This window comes from Stomoxys calcitrans, chromosome 4 (genome assembly GCF_963082655.1).
Source record: "Stomoxys calcitrans chromosome 4, idStoCalc2.1, whole genome shotgun sequence".
Lineage (NCBI taxonomy): Eukaryota > Metazoa > Arthropoda > Insecta > Diptera > Muscidae > Stomoxys > Stomoxys calcitrans.
The window spans coordinates 153,380,320-153,401,184 of record NC_081555.1 but is presented as its reverse complement, the minus strand read 5'-3'; the positions used below and the strand labels follow the sequence as shown (position 1 = coordinate 153,401,184).

The 20,865-nt window shown below is 40.1% G+C and overlaps 1 protein-coding gene across 1 annotated transcript; it reads left to right on the top strand.

Moving 5' to 3' along the window:
- Positions 1–11,180: 11,180 nt before the first annotated feature.
- On the top strand, positions 11,181–20,595 carry LOC131997054 (uncharacterized). Its single transcript, XM_059367320.1, has 4 exons — positions 11,181–11,306; positions 11,394–11,561; positions 11,623–11,709; positions 20,485–20,595. The coding sequence occupies exons 1-4, from the start codon at positions 11,181–11,183 to the stop codon at positions 20,593–20,595; spliced, it is 492 nt and encodes a 163-aa protein (XP_059223303.1).
- The last annotated feature ends 270 nt before the right edge of the window (positions 20,596–20,865 follow it).

The window sequence follows — 20,865 nt, the reverse complement described above, 5'->3', positions numbered from 1 at the left end:
GTAAATATGGCTATAGTGTGTCATGTGCAATTAGGACAACAAAAACAAAATTTGGGAAATTCGACTTTTTTGAAAAATTGACTTTTTTATTGCCGGTTCCATAAAATGGAATAGAATAGAGATATTTCCATGATTCTTTTTGTGTTTTGTAGAAGAAGTGTTACCAAATAAAAGTTTATTTAACATCTTTGCAATAAAATGTGACGTAATACTTGTTTTTTAGCAATGAATATAGCACTACTTGAAAATTGACTTTTTTCAGTATTTTGATCGCTACGATCTCATTTATGGCTAGGATATGGCGAGACATACCTTAAAATGTTGGGAACATTTTAAGCTTTCATTTAAGTTCAAAAAAAGCGAAAAAATCCCCGTGGAACTTTTTTTCCAGTGAGAAACTTTTGAAGTTTAGTAAAAAAATTGGCCATTTTGGTCTTAAGATAACGGTGTTGTTTGATATCGAAATTAGCCAAATTAGCACTTAAAACTTTTCTTAATACCTCGACTTTGTGAAAATGGAAAGAAATGATAATGCTTTGACGGCCAAAGTTTGCGAAAACTTAAAGGAAATGGGAGTATCTTTTTTGAAAAATTTTGCAATTTTTTGACAAAAAAAATATTTTTCATATTGAAAACGATGCCATTTTTAAACCGCCAAAGATATTCACGTGATTCCTTTTGTATTTTATGCACACATATGCTGGCATAATTTGTGTGAAGTATGAAGTTTATAGCTTTAAAATTGACGGAGTTATTTAAAAAACACTGAAAAAAACCAAGGCCAAATTTTCATATTTTAAAATTAAACAATTCATAACTCCTTAACAGTACACGATGGCATGGTACTTTATGCATAAGTTTTTTAGATCTTGTCAAGCTCTTTCTCTAGAGTCCTAAATCATGTAAATCGGTTGAGTAGATCAAAAGTTATGGCCCCCAGAAGCTTGGAGAAGTCAAAAGTGGTCAACTTTGACACCCTGTAGCTCACCCTGTATTAAAGATATGGACCAACAACAGCACTTTTCTGAAAGCCTATGTCCTCCTCTACAAATGTCTAGAACATTTTGTATGGCTAAAATCAACAGATAAAAAGTTGTAGACTTATTTCCAATTTTTTTGCCATTTGGCCCACTGTGCGCCCCTAGGGGCCTCCCCATGCCAAAGCATACCATGCCATGTATACAGGAGATATATTTGTATATATATTTGCAAACTCCAAATTTACCCATGAACATTCCATTAAGGAACAGGGGCAAATTTCTCACATATCAATGAGTGCTGTCCGATTCAAGTTTAAGCTCAATGATAAGGGGCATCCTTTTTATTGCCGAGACCGAACGGCATGCCGCAGTGCGACACCTCTTTGTGGATAAGTTTTTACATGGCTGCCATAACAAATGGTACAGTACCTCCCAAATTTCGCCAGGTGTATGTATGTACCTTAGAAATTATTATTGTGCTTTCTTATGCCTGACAGCCATTTGTCTGTTGCTCTAATGATTTTGTTCATTGGACCTACCAGCATTATTGAACCTAGGACGAAACTTAAAAAAATTTCACTTTCCGAGTTTGAAATCTGCATTCGCCCGAGCTGCTCAACATACTGTTTGCTCTTTGCTCAATCAACAAATAAAGCCAAATATGTTGTATGTGGGAATGTGTGTATGTCAGTGTGCTCGTCACTGGAATTGGAACAATGTGCAAGCACATGGGTTTGCTTGGGATTATTTTCTTGTGTACGTACACAAGCCGGGCATATTGCTGTGGGCGAAATCGTTCCATGTTTTGATATAGCTGCCATGGAAACCGATCTCCGGCTTTGACATCTGGAGCCCCTAGAGAGCACAATTCTTATTCGATTTGTTTGAAATTTTGCAAATGGTGTTGCAGAATGACTTCAAACAACTGTGCCAAGTATGGTTCTTATCGTTCCATAACCTAGTATATCTGCCACAGAAACCGATTATCAGATTAGACTTTATGAGAATCTAGAGGCCGTAATTTTTATACGATTTGCCTGTAATTTAGGACGATTTGTTTGATTTTAACGTCCAACTACTTTGTTAAGAATAGTCCAAATCGGTGCATAACCTGGAAAAGCTCTCATATAAACCGTTCGCTCGATTTGACTTCTTTAGCTTCTAGTGCGCGCAATTCTTATCCGATTGAGCTGAAACTGTGCTTGTGGTGGTTCGTTGTGAATTTCAACGACTATGTTCAGTATGGTATAAATCAGTCCAAAACTTGATATGGCTGCCATATAAACCGATCTTCAGATTTATCTTCTTGAGCCTCTAGAAGGCGCAATTACTGCCCAATTTGACTGAGATTGGGAATTGAATAGACACTATGTGAACTAAAGAGTAGAACATGTTTTTTAGCCCTTTTTGGCTCACATGTGTTTTATGTGAAAGTGTCGAGTCTTGTGGCACGTCACATGTGTTTTATGTTAAGGTGCCGAATCTTGCGGCACCTCTATGGTCCACTACCGAAATGTTGGCGTGCCGACGGCTTCAAAGAAGCTTCCCAAATGTTTCGCTAATAAAAATAACTTGCAGTTACCTTGACGCCAGGCTTGATGAAAATTTTTGCAGAACGGCCATCGGCGGTCTTCGCCCCCATAGTATCACTTGCGAAGGAAAATTACTTCGGTTGGCCGCCTGTAGGCTTAAGTTGCTTTTGGAGGCTTGTAAAAAATAAAAAATTGCTGTCAATAATACAAATATCATGTAGCTGTCATTTGTAGTTTGACAGAAATACCAGTGTGAACTCGATAACACTTCGTGTCAGCTTCCCTGTAAATAAAGAAATTTTCTATTTATTTTGTGTGCCTAGTATTTTCGTTGTTGCTGTTTATAAAATTTGAGATTAATTTTTGTCTTCAAACCTCACTAAAACCTTTTGCTGGGTTATTCCCGTGGTCACTTGCAGAAAAGTCAATATTGTGGGAAGGTTATGTAATTGCTTGACTGCATTGCCTTACTGCTCTCTATGTTTGGCCTTCGTTCTAGACACTGATGCTATACCCCACACCATGCCTGTATGGCAATTATGCCATGCGATGCAACTAAATGTTGCAGGTTGCAATGGCATTGCTGTGTTGTGGCATGTTTACCAGTAATTACAATCAATTCAAATCGCTGTCTAAGTGCTGAGGCGAGCAGAGCATATACCAAAAAAAAAAAAGACAAGTTCAACAGCTAGAAAGGGAATGGCAAGACGATGATGTCCCATGGCACACCACCGTCATTGTCATCCTCATAATATGGAGTAACAACAACTTGTGTATTTAGTGGCTAAAGTTGAAGCTCTTCGAAGCATAATAATGCTACTTGGCCGGACTGGTGGGAGGTGTGAGTGACCATGTGTATGTGTGCATGGTACTTGACTATTATAGTAAAAGTTAAGAGCACTTCCTTGTTCCTTTAACGGTGCTCTACAACATGAAAACATGATGTTACAACAAGCCAACAGTTGCGCTTAGGTTGCTTAAAACTGCCAACCAACCAACAACCTGTCTTCAAATCTTCGGCTATGATGGTGCCACTGATGCTGAGGCTACAACAAGTCATACTAATTTTATGGCGTTTATAAGAGACCCTTTTATGGTATTCTAGAGAAACTTCTTGGTTTGGTTTTTTCTTTCTTTCTTGCCTTTGGCATTCTCTGCTCCCTGCTTCTTTGTTTTAGCTATTTATTTATTTATTTAATATGGCCTGCTACTGTAGAGCTGACGATAGAGCTGCAAGTCTTTTGCTCTTGCACCTCACAACGTCTTGGTAAATGGCAAAACTTTCTTAAGGAAATTACTAAAATTAGACAATGAAACAAACAAGGAGGTCTTTGCCACCACTGATGCGACTTGGTGGTAGCCCATCAGATTTCCATTCTGAGTATTGGCGAGTCCAAACACCTCCGTTTGTTAAAGTGAATCAATGACTGCTGGCTATATCCATAGTCCATTCCCGCTGAGATTGCTATACTTAAGCATATAAAAGTGACCAAATGGTAGTTGCATTTACTCATAATTACTTGGAAACCAGTAAGGAAGGGCAAAAGTCGGGCGGTGCCGGCTGTATAATACCCTACACCTTCCCTATAAGTAAAATGTGGGAGCTATATCCAATTCGGAACCAATTTTGATCGACTCGGCGAGCAAATATGTTCAAACTGTAATAACTACGGTTGACAAATGACAACATTATTGCAAATTACCCAAAATTTGACGAACATATTGGGTTGCCCAAAAAGTAATTGCGGATTTTTTAAAAGAAAGTAAATGCATTTTTAATAAAACTTAGAATGAACTTTAATCAAATATACTTTTTTTGCAATTTTTTTCTAAAGCAAGCTAAAAGTAAAAGCTGATAACTGACAGAAGAAAGAATGCAATTACAGAGTCACAAGCTGTGAAAAAATTTGTCAACGCCGACTATATGAAAAATCCGCAATTACTTTTTGGGCAACCCAATATATATGGGAGCTATATCTAATTCTGAACCTATTTCAAGCAAACTTCTCGGATAACGTGGTAGTCGTCGAGGTGTGCAAAATTTTGGTAGTCGTTGAGTTGTGCAAAATGTTGGCAAGATTGGTCAAACAATGCGCTTGCAGTGGCTCTTGGGGCGAAAATCTATATACATATATGAAAGCTATATCTATATATGGACCGATTTCTATGAAATTCACCAGTATTATCGAGAGTCATAAGAAAACCCTTCCTGCAAAATTTCGAGAGATACGGTTACAAAATGAGCACTTTCTTGCAATATTTCTCGAAATCGGACCAACATATATATGAGAGCTATACCAAAATCTGAACCGATTTTAGCAAACTTCTCAGATACTGTGGCAGTCGTTGAGTAAAGCGTTTAACAAAATTTTTGGCAATATGGGTCAATAAATGTGCTTGCTGTGACTCTAGGAGTGAAAATCAGGCGATTTATATATATAAGAGCTATATCTAAATCTGAACCGATATCGATGAAAATCACCAGTAATGTCGAGAGTCAATAAAAAATCATTCGTACAAAATTTCGAGAGAATCGGGTAACAAATAACCATTTTATTGCATTATTACTGCAAATCGGACGAATATATTGGGTTGCCCAAAAAGTAATCATATATACATTTTTTACATTTTTTTTCTAAAGCAAGCTAAAAGTAACAGTTGATAACTGACAGAAGAAATAAAGCAATTACAGAGTCACAAGCTGTGAAAAAATTTGTCAACACCGACTATATGAAAAATCCGCAATTACTTTTTGGGCAAACCAATATATATGTGATATATATAAATCTGAACCGATTTCCATGAATTTCACCAATAATGTCGAGAGTCATAAGAAAATCCTTCCTGCCAAATTTCGAGAGAATCGGATAACAAATGACCATTTTATAGCTGTATTACTGAAAATCGGACGAATATATATATACGGGAGCTATATCGAAATCTGAAGCGATTTTTATAAAATTCGCCAGTAATATTGAGAGTCATAAGAAAATCCCTCCTGCTAAATTTCGAGAGAATCGGATAATAAATGACCATTTTATAGCTGTATTACTCCAAATCGGACGAACATATATATGGGAGCTATGTCCAAATCTGAACCGATTTTAATGAAATTCCTCAGTCATATTGAAAGTCATAACAAAATCCTTCCTACCAAATTTCAAGAGCATTGGTCAACAAATGACCATTTTATTGCTGTATTACTTGAAATCGGACGAACATATGTATGAGAGCTATATTCAAATCTGAACCGGTTTCTATGAAATTCGCCAGTAATATTGAAAGTCATAAAAAAATCCCTCCTGGTAAATTTCGAGAGAATCAGTTTACAAATGACCATTTTATTGCACTATTACTGCAAATCTGATGAATATGGAAGTTATATCCAAATCTGAACCGATTTTTTCCAATTTCAAAAGGCTTCGTCTCTAGGCCGAAAAACATGCCCGTACCAAAATTGGAGACGATCGGATGAAAATTTCGACCTCTGGTTTGTACACAAATTAACATGGGCAGACAGACAGACGGATGGTTCTTTAAAAATAAACAGACAAACGGACATAGCAAAATCGAATCAGAAAGTGATTCTGAGTCGATCGGCATACTTATCAATGGGTCTATCTCTCTTCCTTGTGGGTGTTACAAACAAATACACTAAGTCATAATACCCTGTACCACAGTAGTGGTGTAGGGTATTAATAGCTTAATAGTGCTAATGAACAGAATCCGAAATCATTAAGAATTGAATGAAAAATTTAGTAATTGTGGCATTTTTGCGGCATTGCTTGCGTTAGGTCTCTTTCCGTTGTGTTTGTCTGTAACCGGATCTGTATCTTCTCTTAAAAAAATTAAAATTGAGTTAAGATAGTATGGACGGTGAATTTGTTTGAACCCTCCGAGTTAACGGGAACGAATGGTTTACAGCCTGCTGTGTTCCAAAGGGCAAAATTGAAAATTTTTCGGATAAGAGCTCCCCTAAGGAATAGTCGTAAACTTCTCATCTATCTATGAGTGCTGTCCAATTCAAGGTTAAGCTCAATGATAAGGCGTCTCCTTTGTATAGCCGAGTCTGAAAGACGTGCCGCAGTGCGACACCTCTTTGGAGAGAAGTTTTTACATGGCATAGTACCTCACAAATGTTGACAGCATTAGGAGGGAAAATCAACGGAGAAATTTTTCTCTGATGGTCTAGCCAGTATTCGAACCTAGGCTATCAGCGTCATAGGCGGTCATGCTAACCTCTGCGCTACATAGGACAGCCTGTAATAACGTGAAGTTGGAGTTCAAATAGGGCGCTCTGCCCATGAGAATCCCCCTCTTTTGGCAAATTGCATTGTTACGATGCTGTAAGGCCAAATTATCAACGCATTACTGGCAAAGAGCTTGATGAGGAGAATCATGATCAGAGGAACTTAGCATGAAGGGTTTTTATGCCCTATATTGTGGCTTCTGATTATCAATGGGTTTCTGAGGTCCTTCGAAAGGGAGATGGCGAAACGGTGGGTGGCCTTTTTATACCTACCACCTTAGGATGGGGATATTTTAATCTAGTCATTCCGTTTGTAACACCTAGAAATATTGATATAGGACCCCACAGAGTATATAGACATTCTGAGTCGAACTAGCCATGACATTTTGAGCCGGACTAGCCATGTCCGTCCGTCTGTCGAAATAACGATAGCGGTCGAACGCTTGATATTTAGCACTGATACTTGATGTAGGCTGTCGGGGATTGCAAATGGGCCATATCGGCTCAAATTTGGATCTAGCTCCCATAAAACCGATCTCTCGATTTGACTTCTTGAGCCCCTGGATGCCGCAACTTTTGTCCGATTAGGCTGAAATTTTGCACATAGTGTTTGACTTTGACTTCCAACAACTGTGTCAAGTACGATCCTAATTAGTCAAGAACCTGATATAGCTCCCATATAAACCGAACTCCCAGTTTGACTTCTTGAGCCCCTGGAAGCCTCAATTTTACGGTCTAAATCGGTCTATAACGTGATATAGCTCCCATATGAACCGATCTCCCGATTTGACTTCTTGAGCTCTTGGAAGCTTCAAATTTCATCCGATTTGGCTAAAATTTTGCACATAGTGTTAAGATATGATTTTCACCAACTGTGTCAAGAACGGTCCAAATCGGCCTATAACTGGATATAGCTCTCATATAAACCGATCCCCCGATTTTACTTCTTGAGCCCCTGGAAGCCTCAATTCTCATCCGATTTGGGTGAAATTTTGCACATAGTGTTAAGATATGACCTTCACCAACTGTGTCAAGAACGGTCCAAATCGGTCTATAACGTGATATAGCTCCCATATAAACCGATCTCCCGATTTGATTTCTTAAGCCTCTGGAAGCCTCAATTTTCATCCGATTTGGGTGAAATTTTGCACATAGTGTTCGATTATTATTTGCAACAACTGAGCCAATTACGGCGAATAACTTGATATAGCTCTCATATAAACCGATCCGCCGATTTGACTTCTTGAGCCCCTGGAAGCCTCAATTTTCATCAGATTCAAGTGACATTACGACTTCAAGTACGGTCCATATCGGTCTATAACCTGATATAACTCCCATATAAACCGATCTCCGGATTTGACATCTTGAGCCCTTACAAGCCGCAACAATTGTTCGATTAAACTGAAATGTTGTGTTGTTCCGTTATGACTTCCAATAACAGTGCCAAGTGCGGTCCAAATCGGTTCTTTAACCTGATATAGCTCCTTTTTTTGAGCCCCTGGGAGACACAATTTTTGTCCGATTTGGATGAAATTGCTGCCTGAGTTGGCAAGGGCTAAAAAACCCTTGAAAGACTGTACTGGTACTTCTCACCATATGGAGAAAGCTGGATGTTTTCAGGACGCCGTTACAGAATGGGGTGGAGATGCCATAAACATAAACATTATTCTTGAGCCGAAACTACTGTTCTACTCCTGTCGCAACTCGATAGGAAGGGATGGGGGGCTTAGACATATTCTCATTTAAGTATGTCTGGTGTGTCATAAAGTTCTGCAAGCTGTGCGCTCCGCAAGATGATCGAGAATGTACATGGTATTGCTGATTTCTGGGGCAAGAAGGAGCGCCCAGAGAGAGGCACTGAATAACATTCTTGACCTAAGGCCTTGCACCTGTATGTTGGGTGTTTTGCTACGTAGATCACCATAAAACTGAGGGAGCACGGTGCCCTGTGTTGCCTCACCCTACATTCGTTGGACAAAAATAGCTAGAGTTAACATAGAACACTTATGTATATTTGAGTGTTATATAGAAAAATGTGAATAATGATCCAAATCGGTCTATATACTGATATAGCTCCTGGAAGTCGCAACTATTATCCAATTTGGCTGAAACTTTGCACGATGACCTCTGTTACGAGTTTCAAAAACTATCACAGGTATGACCCTGTCGGTCTATAATCTGATATAGCTTTCATGTTAACCGATCCAATGATTGAATATCTTGATCCTGCAGAGGGTATAATTTTTATCCGATTAAGCCTTTAAAAGGCGTTTACTTTATCGTACGACTTTATCCCTGAATTGTGTTTTCCGTTGCACTGATTTCCGGCGTTTATGTTAAATTGTGGGATTTGGTATATTTAGGAAACTATAGCAGATTTTTGATTTGTCCTTCTCGCGTTTTTTCCAGGGTGTGGTGCAATGTGAATATCTGGTCTAAGGTGTATTTACCAGGTCTAAAGCAGCATAGATAGGGCCCAATTATCCCATTGACTTTAGGGTTTAATTTTTCACACAGAACGCTCTAGAGTATTTTGTGTGCGATGGGGATAAGACTTATTCCTCTGTAGTTGGAACATTCCGTCTTGTCTCCTTTCTTGTGTACGGGACATAGTATGCTGAGATTCCAATCATCAGGTATGCGTTCTTTTAGCCAGATTGCGCAGATAAGCTAATGCATACGCCTTATCAGCGTGTCGCCTCCGGTCTTAAATAGTTCAGCGGGTAACCCGTCGGCTGTTGCTGCCTTGTTGTTTTTCGGTCTAAGCTACTTGGAGCTCATTTTGACTAGTAGATAAACATTCTATACCATCATTAGGGATTGATTTTGCGGTATCCTCTTTCTTTTTGTATCTTCAGCATGTTATCTGTATCAGTTACCAGATTTCCTTCTTCGAGCCTGAAGCGCAGACAAGCTGTAGTAGAGCGGGCAGCCCGTCGGCTGCTGCTGCCTAGGGCCCAATTATCCCATTGACTTTAGGGTTTAATCTTTCAGACAGAACGCTCTAGAGTATCTTGTGTGCGATGGGGAGAAGACTTATTCCTCTGTAGTTGGAACATTCCTTCTTGTCTCCTTTCTTGTGTGCGGGACATAGTATGCTGAGGTTCCAATCATCAGGTATGCGTTCTTTTAGCCAGATTGCGCAGATAAGCTAATGCATACGCCTTATCAGCGTGTCGCCTCCGGCCTTAAATAGTTCAGCGGGCAACCCGTCGGCTGCTGCTGCCTTGTTGTTTTTCGGTCTAAGCTACTTGGAGCTCATTCTGACTAGTAGATAAACATTCTATACCATCACCAGGGATTGATGCTGCGGTATTCTCTTTCTTTCTATATCTTCAGCATGTTATCTGTGTCAGTTACCAGATTTCCTTCCTTGTCTATGCAGAAGGATGTGCCTGAATTTCAGGACTTCATTCAGACTCCTGTACAACTCAATTCGCTCACACTCACGTCTTTTCATTTCCTTCTTCCTTCAGCGGAATCGTTTCTTCTTTCTCCTGATACCTCTAATCTGGCGCGTTCCAACTGATTGCAGGGTCGCTCTACATACCGCATTCTTGGCTTCAGTAGCATCTCGACATTCTTGGTCGTACCATGGATTTCTTGGGGGAGACTTCCGGTACCCAGGTACAGATTTCATTAAGTGGGCCATGGTTTGCCATTAAGCCATTATATCATTAGTATACCCCCAACCTATGGTGGTCGGTATAAAAAAGCACATTATCAAGTTTTGCAAACGGATGGCATGATAAATATATTGGGTTGCCCAAAAAGTAATTGCGGATTTTTCATATAGTTGTCGTTGACAAATTTTTTCACAGCTTGTGACTCTGTAATTGCATTCTTTCTTCTGTCAGTTATCGGCTGTTACTTTTAGCTTGCTTTAGAAAAAATGTAAAAAAAAATATATTTGATTAAAGTTCATTCTAAGTTTTATTAAAAATGCATTTACTTTCTTTTAAAAAAATCCGCAATTACTTTTTGGGCAACCCAATACAACTCTTCTGTATAAAAAAAAAAGTCTAATTTCGATTAGGGAATATCCCCTCCTAAATTATCGCTTGTAGCTAAGCTGCAGTGTTATGTTCGAATAAAAATACAATCTAATTACGGGTTAGAGGCTTTACATGGGGAGTCGTGTAAATTTCCTATGACATAACTCCATGCCCTAATTAATATTTTCAAAACAATACTTATCTTTAATAGATATTAGAGCCTAGATTCCATTTCGCTATAAATATCGAACTTTGGGTTAAAAATGCTAGTTTAAAGTTTCAATTCTTCACTAATATGTCATTCTTTTGCCAATTGGTTGTGTTGGGGGTTATTAACATTATTTTCCTGACAATTCTAGCTGAAGGCACTCGATTCATGTTTATTTTCGACAGTTCGAGAATCTTTACTGATTGCAGCGAGAGTATGATGGGACTGGACGATATTGTGGATTTAAGCGAAATCAATTTTGATTTTGATGGTGAACTTTTTGACATTAGCGGTAATGTCACCAGCAAAATGGAGGGTGTTGATCCAACAGATCGATTAGATGTAAGTTTTTGGGGTGTATACTTCAAGAAAAATGTTAAGCGGAATGTATCAATGACTTCCCACTTACTGTCACTCTCTTTGGAATAGTTGGAGATTGAAGTGTTTAAAATGGCTCGTGGCGCTTGGCAAATGACTCCATACTCCATTAGAAGAAAGGATTTCTGCCGAACAATGTGGAATACCAATACGCTTTTGTATGAGTGGGTTTTTAAGTATGTGCCTAAAGAGGAGCAGTTATGCCCCACAAATTACAATGTAAGCTTAAATGCTATGAAAGGTAAAGCCTTTGTGATTTTCGTTCTTTTTTATATTTAAGCATACCTATCACACCATCCCATTCAAAGTGAATCCAACTATGGAATTTGCCCTGAATATGGAAGGTCGCTATAAGGTTCAGTTTATTGTAAAAATTGTTGCCAAAGATGGCATTCGTCCTCACAAAACATATTGTTTTGTGTCAATTGGTGAAGCTTTTAAGTTGTGATTGTATTTCCGAAAATGAAATGAATTTGGCATTAACAAGAGAGCGAATAAAATAATCTAATAAATACAATATCTTAACATTATTACAAAAAACCAGCAAACATGTAAACCCATCACCCTGCATATCTTCATAATCTTGTAAAATTATATACGAGTATATATTATACCAGCTAGATAGGACCCGCTCCGCTGCGAATTTTGCCATGAACATTCCACTAAGGAAAAGGGGCAAATTTCTCACATATCAATGAGTGCAGTCGGATTCAAGTTTTATGCTCAATGAAAAGGGGCCTCCTTTTATAGCCGAGTTCGAACGGTGTGGCATCTCAACGTTCCGGAGGTCCTTCTGTGTCCGTCCCAATTTGAGGGTAAAGTGTGTACTCTACTACCAAAGACCTTTTATTTGTGTCCTATTCTTACCTGATCGTATATTGCAAATGCAAATTTTGCCCATGAACATTCCACTAAGTAACAGGGGCAAACTTCTCACATATCGATGAGTGCAGTCCGATTCAAGTTTAAGCTCAATGATAAGGGACCTCCTTTCTATAGCCGAGTCCGAACGGCGTGCCGCAGTGCGACACCTCTTTGGAGAGAAGTTTTACATGGCGTAGTACTTCACAAATTTTACCAGCATTAGGAGAGGAAAACCACAGCTGAAAATTTTTTGTGATGGTCTCGCCAGGATTCGAACCCAGACGTTCAGCGTCATAGGCGGACATGCTAACCTGTGCGCTACGGTGGCCTCCGGCCTTCATATATTATTTCGTATTATTCTTATTTTCTTTTTTTGGGTAGTATAGGGGTAGGGGGATTGTCCTTTGATATGTCCTTTCGTTGAGAACAATATATTCTCGGTCATCCTATAGGACACTTTGGCTTTGCGTTTATTGGGAGCAGAGGGTTGGCTTCCCCGGCGCTAAGAACCAAACGACAATTTATTTGAGTCGCGATCTACTGTCCTGCGTAACGGTACGACGTGACCCAGATACTTGAATCCTTATACCAACATTAGTTTCGAAATATACTGTCATAGACCTTTTTTATAACCTCCACCATAGGATGGGGGTATACTAATTTCGTCATTCTGTTTCTAACTACTCGAAATATTCGTCTGAGACCACATAAGGTATATATATTCTTGATCGTCGTGACATTTTATTTCGATCTAGCTATGTCCGTCCGTCCGTCCGTCCGTCTGTCTGTCGAAAGCACGCTAACTTCCGAAGGAGTAAAGCTACCCGCTTGAAATTTTGCACAAATACTTCTTATTAGTATAGGTCAGTTGGGATTGTAAATAGGCCATATCGGTTCATGTTTTGATATAGCTGCCATATAAACCGATCTTGGGTCTTGACTTCTTTTTTACTTGTTACTGTTTACTTTTTACTTTTACTTGTTTTTAATTGACATATTATTCCGATCGAATTACACGTCCTATTGAAGGGTATTTAGCGGGTGGGCCGGTCCCAGACTCTGACCTAATTGTGCATACCAGAGTCGTAGTCAAGTCCCAAAGACTCGCTGCAATCAGTAAAGATTCATAAACTGTGTTGATAACTCCCATCACAACCAGTTGGCAAAAGAATGACATTTTGTGACGTTGGACAAATATACCCGTTTTGGGTGTTTTTTGGATTCGGGAGGCCCCCTATATACCTTGGACCAAATTCTTATAACAGATGTGTACTTAACTTCCAAATATCTTTCGTTTGATATCCATATTGTCCCAATCGGTAAACATGTCCTGTTGAGGGGTTTAGGGAGGTAGGGTGGCGCCTCAGATATCAAGGAATAAATTTTTATGTAAGCATTGGACTCTACCTTTAAATAGTTTCCATTTGATACACATTTTTCTCAATCGTATAATTTGTCCTGCTGGGGGGTTTTGGATGGTGGAGAGGGCTCTCAGACACCAAAAAATAATTTTTTGTCTCAGATTTGTTTTCTACTTTTAAATATCTTCTATTTGATATCCATATTACCCAAAGCGGTTAAAGTTTCCTGTTGGGTGGTGTTTTTGGGGGTGGGGGGCCCCCGACACTTAGGACAACATTTTAAAGCCAAATTCGTACTCTACTCTCAAATACCTTTCATTTGATAGACATATTGTCCAAAGCGGTGAAAGTGTCCTCTTGGGGCTTTTTTGGGGATGGGGGACCCCCTGAAACTTAAGAGTGAATTTTGTATACCAAATTCGTACTCTACTCTTAAATACCTTTCATTTGATACCCATATTGTCCCAATTAGTGCACATTTACGTTCGGGTGGATTTTGGGATGGGGCGTCCCCCCGATTATTTGACCCCAAAATTTTTTACCAATTTCGTGTTTTTGAGGTACCATAAGGTGGCATACAGAATTTCGCTTAAATCGATGCACACATCTCCGAGATCTAGAGGTTTTGCAAATTGGTTGAGGGGGAGGGTCCGCCCCCCCTTCGGATATCAAAAAATTTGGTACTGGTTGTCCACTGCTCTTATTAAACTGACTACTCTCAATTAAATCAAAATTGTAACAGGTGGTTTCCTTATGTAAATTCCTTTTCCTTTCATTATTTTTTGTCGCTTTAAAAAGAATTAAATGCCAGCCAAAGGTGGTTGAAATATCACAACACTGAAATGTAGCACACCTAGGCTCAAGTACCATTTTCAACCTTAGCTAGGCTGTCAATGCCAAGCAGGAGTGCAAAATAACAAAGTCAAATTCGTGGAATATGTTATGAATTTCTTATCAAAATTCATAACGATTTTTCTGTGCCAGCAAGACAGACAATGCAAGGATTTATTTTTATTTTTTTTTATCTCTTAAGGTTTCATTTTGTGAGTAGGTTTTGAAAACCAAATTCATGGTGTTGACATATTTTCATAGCTTTGTTTCGTCCTTGACAGAAAGATCAACAATGTATTGTAGCATGAAGGCTTAGTTTGCAAAAGAGTATAAGAGAATATTAAAATGTTGTCGAAGCTTGATTTGCCATACAACATCTTATTCTTAGAAAAATATTTATTACGAATTTTCATTATGAACTTTTCACCAAAATGTTTGAGTATGGACTCTTTCAATCAAGAAGTTCATATTGAACTATTTTAAAGAAAATTTTCCTTATGAAAATTGCATTAGAAAGATGTTGAGTAAGAACATTTTCAAAAATGAACTTTTTCATACAAAAATTTTCACAATGAACTTTTTCAAACAAAATTTTAAACTTTCGCAAACAAAAAATAAATTTGGTTTCAAAATTATTCAAAAACAAGTAAAAGCGTGCTAAGTTCTGCTAAAAATTTATACCAACTAAATTTAGTTGAAGAGCATAATTTTATTCTACATACCAAACTTCTGTCAAACCAGCAAAAATTACAGATCTTAGGAACCGAACAAGGCTAATAGGGAGACCGGTTTATATGGGAGCTACAACAGGTTATAGACCGATTTGCACCGAACTGCGCACAGTTGTTGGAAGATGTAATAGAACACCGCATGCAAAATGTCAGCCCAATCGGACAAAAATTGCGGCTTGTAAGGCCCCAAGAAGTCAAATCGGGAGATCGGTTTATATGGGAGCTATATAAGGTTGCAGACCGATTCAACCCGTAATTGGCACAGTTGTTGAAAGTCGTAACGCAACACTACATGCAAAATTTCAGCCAAATCGAACAAAAATTGCAGCTTGTAAGGAGTTAAGACGTTAAAGCGGGAGATCGGTTTATATGGGAGCTGTATCAGGTTATAGACCCATTTGGGCTTTACTGCGCATTGAAAGTCATAACAGAACACTATATGCTCATTTCATGGGACAGAAAATGCGGCTTGTAAGAGCTCAAGACATAAAATCGGGTGATCGGTTTATATGGGAGCTATATCAGGTATAGACCGATTTGGATCGTACTGGGCACAGTTGTTGGAAGTCATTACAAAATTTTAGCTAAATCGGACAAAAACTGGGGCTTGTATGGGCTCAAGAAGTTAAATTGGAGACCAGTTTATGTGGGAGCTATACCAGGTTGGATTTGGATTTGGACCGCACTTGGCGCAATTGTTGGAAGTCAAAACATATCTGCAAAATTTTAGCCAAGTCGTACAAAAATTGCGGCTTTCCGGGGCTCAAGAAATTAAATCGAGAGACATGTTTATATGCGAGCTATATAAAATTTTGATCCAATATGGCCCATTTGCAATCCCTAATGATTTACATCAAAAGTTAATATCTGTGCAAAATTTTAAGCGTTTAGCTTTAAGCGTTCGACCGCTACCGTGATTTTGACAGACGGTCGGACGGACACGGCTAGATCGGTCCATCCTATGGCAGTGGGTATAGGGTGTTCTTACCGATTCGGTGGAACCTCGTGATTAATAGATGGATTTCGGTGGGGACGGCACGAGGATTACGGCTTATGCGGACGACGTCGTGCTGCTAGTCCGTGGCAAGTTTCTGTCGACGATCAGCGAGATCATGGGAGGGTCACTGAGGAGGTTGTCGCGATGGGCTACCAAAAATGAGGACCAACCCAGGGAAGACGAAGCTGGTGCTCTTTACGCGTAGATATTAGATACCGGAGTTCAGACTCCCGTCCTTGGACGGAGTCACCCTGCGGCTACGAAGGAGGCGAAGTACCGAGGCATAGTCCTCGATTCGAAAATGTCCTGGACGAGGAACACCGAGGAAAGAAGCCGTAAGACATTGAGCACTTTTTACTACTGCAGGAGGATGTTCGGTAGAAAGCGAGTGGGGGGTGACTCTCAGGATCATTTATTGGACGTAGTCTTGAGACCAGTATTGGCCTATGGCGGCATGCCGTAGGGAAGGGACGCGTGCGAGGGAGTTCGAGAAGGTCCAGAGACTGGCCTGCGTCGGGATCACAGGGGTACTGAGATCCGCACCGCAGACAGGACTGGAGGTGATGCTAGATATGCAGCCCATTGGGGCCTATATTTGGAACTGCGCCGCCAGGGTCGTGCTTAGGCTGAGAGAGCTCGGCATGGGAGAATGGTTGCGGCCACAGTTCGATTCTGGATACAGAGGGTAGACTGAGGAGGATCTCCGATTACTTGGCCTGGCACCATTGCCGATTGAAGTGAGGGCATTCGCGATTCATTTTCCTGAGAGGGCGAATGGAGGGCGGATGGTTTACTTGAGGAGAATGAGACTTTGATCTACACAGATGGCTCCAAGATGGAGTCAGGGACTGAATTGGGGGTCTACTCTGATGCACTCAATATCAGCATGTCTCTGAGACTGCCGGACTGCCCGGAAAGACCGGCTTACCGCCGTCGAAACTCAGAATTTACAGTATGACAGGACAGGACAGTATGGTGGCGCTCATGGCCTTGGGGTCCAGGATGGTGAGCTCGAGGATGGTGAGGTCGAGGATGGTGTGGTCGAGGACGGTGAGGTCGAGGATGGTGAGGTCGAGGATGGTGAGGTCGAGGATGGTGAGGTCGAGGATGGTGAGGTCGTAGATGGTGTGGTCGAGGATGGTGTGGTCGAGGATGGTGAGGTCGAGATGCGTGGGGAACTGTTTGGAATCCTGGGCTTGAAGGGATTCCAGGAAATGAGAGGGCGGAGGAGTGTGCCATGAGGGGTTCGTATCCGCCGGGCGGCCAGTCATTCGCCTTGCCTATGTGTCATTTGTCGAGCTAGTGAACACTGTAGATGGGATGGCCAGAGCGGCGTCGGTGGCGAGGTGGGACTCGGTAGATGTTTACGCTATGGCCAGTCATCGACTGGAGGAGGACGAGGGAGTTGCTGGCGTTCGATAAGAGATCGATGAGAACTTTGACAGGGGTCATAACCCTGTTTGCGCTATGGTCGGTCATCAACCGGAGGAGGACGAGGCAGTTGCTGGCGTTCGATAGGAGATCGATGAGAACTTTGACAGGGGTCATAACCGGACATTGTGCCATAGGACGCATGGCGGCGCGCATGGGGATACCGCACAATGACTTCTGTAGGAATTGACTCGATGAGAATGGGGAGAAGACTATTGAGCACTTCCTGTCCGGGTCTGCAAAGACGTAGGCTCTTCTTTCTGGGTAGCCTTTTCTTCTGTGATATGGGTGAACTTGCAAATGTACCTCTGGTATTTCTCTTGAGGTTTGTTGAGGGAACAGAATGGTTCCGACGGGGGGGTGCCACAAGCTAAGGCGTAGGTAGATCCTTGCTTACGTAGGAATGGGCGGTTCTTCACCCCCCGCTCGGGTTTCTCCACTCCTCCTGTCTTTCTTTTATTTGTGTATAACCTCTAGTACGAGGTCTCACATTTTCTTTGTGAGACGAAACTGGCCTTCGAGTGAACTCACCTTTGGTGGGCAACCCATTCAACCTAACCTTACTCTACCTAAGGTAGTGGGTATATAGCAAGTGAAAGCGTGCTAAGTTTGGCCGGGCTGAGTCTGATATATCCTCCACCATGGATTGCATTTGTTAAATTCTTTGCCCGGTATTGATAAGGATTGCTATGTTATTGAAGCTATGTAAGGTTTTAGACTGATTCAAGACATACTTGGTTTGGATGGTGAATTTCAGTCAAATCGGATAGGAATTGCGCCCTAGAAGGGCTCAAAGAGTAAAATCAGAAGATCGGTTTATATGGGAGCTAAATCAGATTATGCACCAATTCAGACCATGTTTGAATGTCGTAGGAGAAGTTGTTGTTCAAAATGTCTACCAAATCAGACAAAAACTGCGACCTCTAGGGTCTCAAGAGGTGCAATAGGGAGATCAGTTTATATGGGAGCTATATCAGGTTTGAGACCGATTCAGCTCATACCTGGCACGTATGCTGGAGGTCTTAGGAGAAGTCACTGTCCAAAATTTTAGCCAAATCAAAGAAGAATCTAGATGCTGAAGAAGTATAATCGGGAGATAGGTTTATATAGGAGCTATATTAGGCTTTGGACCAATTCGAACCATACTTGACAATACTATTGAACGTCATACAAAACGTTATTGTACAAAATGTCAGCCATATTGGATAAGCATTGCGCCCTCTATAGGCTAGAACTCAAGATCAGAGTTCGGTTTATATGGGAGCTATATCCCAACGTGGACAAATATGACCCATTTATAATACCAACCGACCTACTACTAAGGAAGTATTTGTGCAAAATTTCAAGCACTCAGCTTTACTTTTACGAAAGTTAGAGTGCTTTTGACAGACGGACGGACATGGCTTGATCGTCTTAAAATGTCATGATGATCAAGAATATTTTTACTTAATGAGATCTTAGACCAAGATTTCGATATATAACAAACGGAATTACGAAGTTAGTATACCCCCATCACATGGTGGAGGGTATAACAAGTATTGGGTTGCCCAAAAAGGAATTGCGGATTTTTCATATAGTCGGCGTTGACAAATTTTTTCACAGCTTGTGACTCTGTAATTGCATTCTTTCTTCTGTCAGTTATCAGCTGTTACTTTTAGCTTGCTTTAGAAAAAAAGTGTAAAAAAAGTATATTTGATTAAAGTTCATTCTAAGTTGTACTAAAAACGCATTTACTTTCTTTTAAAAAATCCGCAATTACTTTTTGGGCAACCCAATAGAAATGTGCTAAGTTCTTTGGATACTCACCACCATGGATAAAATAACCATCCTCTTTTACTATAACTCCACTACCATATCCATAGTAATATGCAAATGGGGGCTGGTCTGAATCATATTTGATTCAGGTTCCGAGAACTCTTATACAAGTCACAGTTTCAGCGAAATCGGAAAAAAATCTGCTTTTAATGAGATTAAGACTCTAAATTGTAAGATCGGTCTATTTGGCAGCTATATCTTATTATAGTCTCTTCTGGACCATATGCTGATCCGATGACGGGAGGCTTAATACAAGTCACTGTGTCAAATTTCAGATATAAAATTTCGGGTTATAAATACAGCTTTTATGAGCTTAAAACCCTTAATCGGCAGATCAGTCTATATGACAACTATATCTGAATAAAGACCGATCTGAACCATATATCGGGAGACTTTAATCAACTCGCTGTTTCAAAGGACTTAAGACCTTTGATCGGCAGATCGCTCTATACGGCAGCTATATGCAAATATGGTACGATATGAGTCATATTCGGATTGGATATCGGGGCCCCTAGTAAAATTGCTTGCTTCAAATTTCGAATGCGGCTTTTACGGGCTTAAGACCCTAATTAGCCAAATCGGTCTATATGGCAGCTATATCCGAATATAGTTTGATTTGTCCCATTCAAGAACTTAATCTGCGTATAGAAGATATACGAGTCAGTGCAATATCTCAATGTTTAAAATCTGTAGCTTGATTACAACTGACGGAGAGACAGACATATACACGGACCTCTTGGAACCAAATAAATCGGTCTATGTGGTCTATAACCAAATATGGTCCGATCTAGACCAAAAAAGGTATTTATTGGGTATTTACCCAAAAAAAGGTATTTAATGGATATTTACCCAATAAATACCCAAGCGTTGGGTATTTACCCGGTAGAAACCCATCTCTAATAATGAGGCTTCCAGGGACTCAAGAAGTCAAATCGGCAGATAGGTTTATATGGGACGTCCAGAGACTTTAGATTGAATCTTCAGATCTTCTTTATAGAACACATTTTGTTAGTTAACCTCTTATGCTTGCGACTTAATGCTGTGAACAATTGTTGTTCCTTTGACATCAGCAATATTTCATGAATTCATGGTTGAATTTGTTTTGATTGCAGACAATACTGGATATTGAAATATTAAGTAATGTTGACAGCGATGGCAATGACACTGATGTAGACTTGTCTGACACTGCTGAGGTGGCTAAAACGATGACTGTTTGTCGTTAATGGTTAGTTCAGGTTTCCGCCCCAACATAGCACGAACAGCTAAGACCAACTAGGGTGGATGGTTCCTTGGATAGGGAAAAATAACAAAAAATAGTGGTGACTGGTTATGGTGGTGACAGTGCCAGCCAGCACTACATTCCTGTGCCACAATTTAATGTCAATGTTGTTACATGCATAATTTTATCCATACAAAAGAATTTTGAAAAACAAAATTAAACAGTGCCATAGTTAATGCAGGAAGAATTGGATCAACAGTAACCATCAGAATTT